Source organism: Juglans regia, chromosome 16 (assembly GCF_001411555.2).
Source record: "Juglans regia cultivar Chandler chromosome 16, Walnut 2.0, whole genome shotgun sequence".
Classification (NCBI taxonomy): Eukaryota; Viridiplantae; Streptophyta; class Magnoliopsida; order Fagales; family Juglandaceae; genus Juglans; species Juglans regia.
This window is the reverse complement of record NC_049916.1, coordinates 3,462,490-3,467,494: the sequence shown is the minus strand read 5'-3', so window position 1 is coordinate 3,467,494 and position 5,005 is coordinate 3,462,490. Positions and strand designations below refer to the sequence as shown.

General features: G+C 32.8%; 1 protein-coding gene across 2 annotated transcripts; it reads right to left on the bottom strand.

Annotated features, from left to right (window-relative positions):
- On the bottom strand, positions 1 to 3,710 carry LOC109012454 (tRNA (carboxymethyluridine(34)-5-O)-methyltransferase-like). 2 transcript variants are annotated; one of them, XM_018994092.2, is made up of 3 exons: positions 3,566 to 3,710; positions 1,425 to 2,610; positions 1 to 502 (listed from the first exon to the last, which is right to left on the bottom strand). In XM_018994092.2, the coding sequence occupies exons 2-3, from the start codon at positions 2,507 to 2,509 to the stop codon at positions 415 to 417; spliced, it is 1,173 nt and encodes a 390-aa protein (XP_018849637.1). In that variant the 5' UTR covers positions 2,510 to 2,610; positions 3,566 to 3,710; the 3' UTR covers positions 1 to 414. The 2 variants fall into 2 exon arrangements, with proteins under 2 accessions (XP_018849637.1, XP_018849638.1); XM_018994093.2 differs by having other exon boundaries at positions 1,425 to 2,543; positions 3,566 to 3,674.
- Positions 3,711 to 5,005: the final 1,295 nt, after the last annotated feature.

Here is a 5,005-nt window from a genome sequence, read left to right as displayed (position 1 = left end):
TTGATTTCTACTACATATGCATACATAGCAGCATCTTATTACTATTTCTTTCTTTCTTTTTAGGCCTCATAGCAGCACCTTTAAAAACATCCCTAGTTTAAACAATGCATGGTTAAAATACATTGAATTACCCAAACTCCCCATGTAATGGTTAAATACATCCCTTTGGATACCAATGCTTAAAAACCTCCAGTCCAGGGTGCTCCCTCTGTCAAAAACAAAAAGAAAAAATAGAAACAACAAACAAAAACAAACCCTCAACTACAAATCACATATGCAAGACTTTAGTGTTTCCCCCAACTCCAAAATGGGACCAAGCCTTCACCACTTGCAGCCCATCCCTTTGCATAAAAGATCAACCATCTCTCATATATATAATTCCATTTGTCTCAGCAAGATATCAAGTTTGATTTGTCATAGAATTTTCTCAAGAATGATACACCAGTTTGATTTGTCATAAAACCGATCAACAATGACTACATAGTCCATACCAGTTACTAACCTGCAGAAAGGAACATCAAACAAGAAGGAAGAAAACATCATCAATCATGCAAACAAAAGCATGTCAAGGCAACGATGAACAGAGGGAAGAGTAAAATGAGGTTATAAAATCATATAAAAGCAAAATAGTTAATACATTCTATCCATAAATCTCAGAATAGCACTAAAAAAGCCGGGGAAAACAATGGAGAATTATGGCCAGTTGCACACTTCAAAATAGTTAAGAACACCAAATGTTAACTGGAACTTCCTAGGATTTGTTTAAAGTTTCTTCAACACTGATATCAATGGGACTCTTCTCATGTTAGGACTTTCAGTTAGCACAATTGGCCCCCTCCCTATGCAGTAAATAGTCTTAATGGAACAAAGTTGCATAGACATAAGCATTCATGTTATGTGATCGTGGAAGGGAAATCTGACTTTCAGCCACACATTCCTAATCATATAAAATGCATCTTAATCTCCCACACGCAAAGACCAGTTCATAAAATCGGCTGATGATTACTAACTAAGCATAGTAAAACTGAATTCATCACTAAAATCTCTTTTATACATGTCCTCTTACGTTGCTCCCCATATCTTGCGTGCTTCACTCTCCATAAGCAGGTCGATGTTATCCCAATATATTCTTGCGATATGTTAAATCAGTAAGTATGGAGCAGACAATACATTGTGATCAGGGATCTATATTATACATCAAAATCAAGTCCCAGCGGGCACATATTCTATACCACCTGGCAACATATGAGACAATTCGAGCAAGAGGAGAGACAATAGGCCAGAAATCCCTTTTTAAGTGATTCAGAATCAATTGATAGAAAATCACACATAACAAGTATTTATACGAAAAATGACTAATGTTAAAAAAAAAAAAAAAGGTTCAAGTCCAAATGAAAACAGATAAAAGAAAGTAATAAGCCCACCTTTCAAGCTCGCCTTCACTGAAAACATGATAATATCTGTTGTAGACTACAGCACCCTTCTTATCATCTTTCTTAGCCAGACCATTTGCAAGAGCAGAAGCAGAAACACCACTTACTTCAGCACGATGATAGGGTAGGTGCCAAGGAACAAAATACTCCTGTTGACTGTTGGTATTCTTTTCATGTTTAAAGGTAACTGAATCATTGTTACTTTGAGATGTAAGATGAATGATTTCATGCATCTTCTCCATTGAACTGTCCTTGGAATCTTTCACATTCTCTCCTGAACCATTCTCCTCACTTTCAGGGATGCTTTGTAACAGTAAGGACGAAGGGCTACGAGCATGAGGACTACCTGGTCCTATCCACTCTTCAGCATACTTTTCTGTAAGTGGAGTCCATTTGGCAACCAATGATCTATCCTCTTGTTCTGCAGCCCAAACAGTTATCAGAACCAGGCCTCCCTTTTTGACAACTCTAACTAATTCTTCAATTGCTTTTTTTCTCCTAGTCTCTGTACTTAGATGATGTAATACAGCAATAGAGATTGCTGCATCACCAAAATTAGTTCTGTATGGAAGATTTACTGCATCTGCAACCAGAACCTCATGCCCTCTATCCGCACAAATTTTGATAAGGGGAGCACTTATATCATTTCCTATGAAAAAGCAATCAGGATTCAGACCCAAGTATTTACCATTACCACATCCTGCATCGAGAACAAGGGATCCTGAAGGCAAAGATGATAAAAAGGAGGCCACTTTTGGCCACTTCGCAAACCGGGTTGAACTGAAATGGGGAGCAATAGCATCATACACATGATGCACAAACCTCTTTTCGATTTCAGGGGTGGACTGTACATTTAAGGGTGACTTTCCAGTATTCTGACCAACAGATACAATTTGTGGGATTTCAGATTTTCCATCAGATACAACGCTACACAAACTAGAAGCACCTTTTATATCAATGTCTCTCATAGTGCTGAAGATTCCTGAATGAGGGAGCCTATGAACAGAAATGAGTACACTAATGGCCTCCCGGGATCGATAAAAGCATCTAATCACGCTTAAATTCTTATAAAGCATGAAATAGAAAATCTTAATGCAATCAGAAATGACCCTGCCAAAGACCAAGGATAATAAGTGACATTCATGTCACAAATTTGAAGAGATGAAGTTTCAGGGACCTAGAAAACAGACAATAGAGGCATTTTAAGTAAATATGGAATAACTGTATCTTCAACAAAACAGTATTTGAATCCTGTTGCATAAATTAAATGCAAAAGTAGATGTCTGGCAAAACTGGGGAAAAGCAGAAAAATCATTATAGGACTTAAAAACCATAACATTCCTATTCTTAAGTGAGCAGCATTGCAAAAAATATGAGGGGAAGGCAAACAGTGATTAGCACCTTAGCCATCCCCAAGTACGATCACTCATTTCAAAGTAAGCCCATCACATGATTTAGTAGTGAAGTAATCAAGGACCACACAGTTGTCAAAAAAGGCTTCATTCTTCAATACTGAAACCCCACATGCTACACTCTTAAAACATCATTACCCAAGCTGCTGTGAGGATTGCAAGGTTATTCATAGTTGAGGAAGTATTTTATTATTTTGTCAATTTCCAACCATGTGAATACGAGATAGCTTTTTATTTTATTTATTTTTTTGCTAAAATGAATAAGTTTCCCAGAGTTGTTCCTTGTCAAAACCGAGATTACGAATATCTGAATTCACAATGTTTTATTTCAATGAAGTGCAGGTTTCCATTTCTTCACCTGGACGAAAAATACAAAGTTCGAATTTTTTTCTCAAAAAAGAAAGAAGGTAAAATTCAGAACAGTTATCTAATTTTTTCCAGCAAGGCCTCTCAGACCTCAGCAACCATTAAAAACTTTACAAACATCAAGAAATCCATAACATGAGAACAAAATTAATCATCCTAAATCTTATTCTCTCCATTGAAGTGAAATTATACACGCAATATCTTCACATACGCACACATTTACGAGATACAATTTCAAATTTCACAGCAGGAGAGAGTAGAAAATTCAGCTGAGCGCTAATTGAAAATGAGAGAATTCAAGCATACAATCAATCAACACTCGTATATGTATAAATCGAGAGAGTAGACTCTGACCTGATCGAATAGCCACTGAATCTGTAAGGTACAAAGGGTTAGGGTTTTGAGAGAGAGAGGGATTCAACTTGTTCGGAGGAAGTAGTAAGATGAGGAAAGGCTTATGGTAAACAACATGAGCTTATTTCTCCCTTCTTACCGACATTATAAATATAGATAGAAGTCATTATTTAAAGTATCCATTTTATACATATAATATGACATTATCTAAATCATATATCTTTTTAAGTGAGTGTTAGAAACAATTAACTAGAAGTAGTCATGTAGTGAGTACAAAGTGTGCACTGCTATAATGATTTCTCTCTAGCATTACTCATTCATCATTTTTATTTTTAAAATTTAATAAAAAATACATATTTTTGATAAATTTAAAGTCTCACTATCTATAATCTCACATTAAATTAATTATTGGATTCATCAAAATAATAATATAATAATATTTTTTAATAATAATATTTTTAATTTTTTTTATATTTTATAATTACACTAACTATATGTTAATTAATAATTTAATTTAATACTTAAATTATTGTTTCCCAACTTAAATATATTGTGACTTAAAATTGAGAAATAATAATTTAAGTAAATAAAATAATGGTTATAAAGTGTGAATAACGAGTCTTCAAATTCAAATATGAATTGAAATATACTGTAACTCAAAGTTTTATATTTTAGTATTTGATGAATCCAATGCAGTAATTTTAAATATAAATTCATCAAATTTTAAAAATTGAACTCATTTAATGAATCTAATGCCAATACTATAAGAGCATTGCCATTGGCCTAGTTACCAAGTCCTGATTAAAACTTGAGGTTTTGGCTAAATATTTGAAGATGTTAATTTATATTGGATTAGTTATTTTAAAATTAAAATGAAAATATAATATTATATATTTTAATAATTGTTTTTATATATTTTACAAATATATTTTATATATTAGTTAATAATTTAATTTTTATTGTCTAAACAAATTATTTAACACGATAACTTAATTTTCACTATCCAAGCAAAGGAAAAAGAAAGGAAGAGAAAGTGAAGGAAGGGAGAAAGGAGACATGGGAGTGAGTGAAAAAAGTGTGAATATTTTTTAATAAAATATTCTTTTTATTAGTAAACAGTAACTCGCTAATAAAATTTGGACTTGGCTAACATTTGGCTAGTCCAATGCCAGTGCTCTTAGTCCGGTCTTTTTTTTTTAAGGTGATTTATAGATAGTGAGTTGAGATGAGATGAGTCAAGATGAAAGTTAAAAATTAAATGAAATATTGTTAAAAAATTATTTTTCAATATTATTATTATTTTGAAATTTGAAAAAAGTTAAATTGTTTATAATAATTATAATAATTAGACGAGATAAATTAAGATGAGTTAAAACCATTTTTATATCCAAACCTAGCAAGCTAAGATTTTAATGGAAATACTCTGGAAGTGGTATCGAT

Coding starts and splice junctions, on each gene's coding strand:
- LOC109012454 (XM_018994092.2), bottom strand. CDS start 2,509: ATGCTTTATAAGAATTTAAGCGTGATTAGATGCTTTTATCGATCCCGG. Junction 503..1,424: donor AGTGAAGGCGAGCTTGAAAG/GTGGGCTTATTA, acceptor TCCTTTCTGCAG/GTTAGTAACTGGTATGGACT.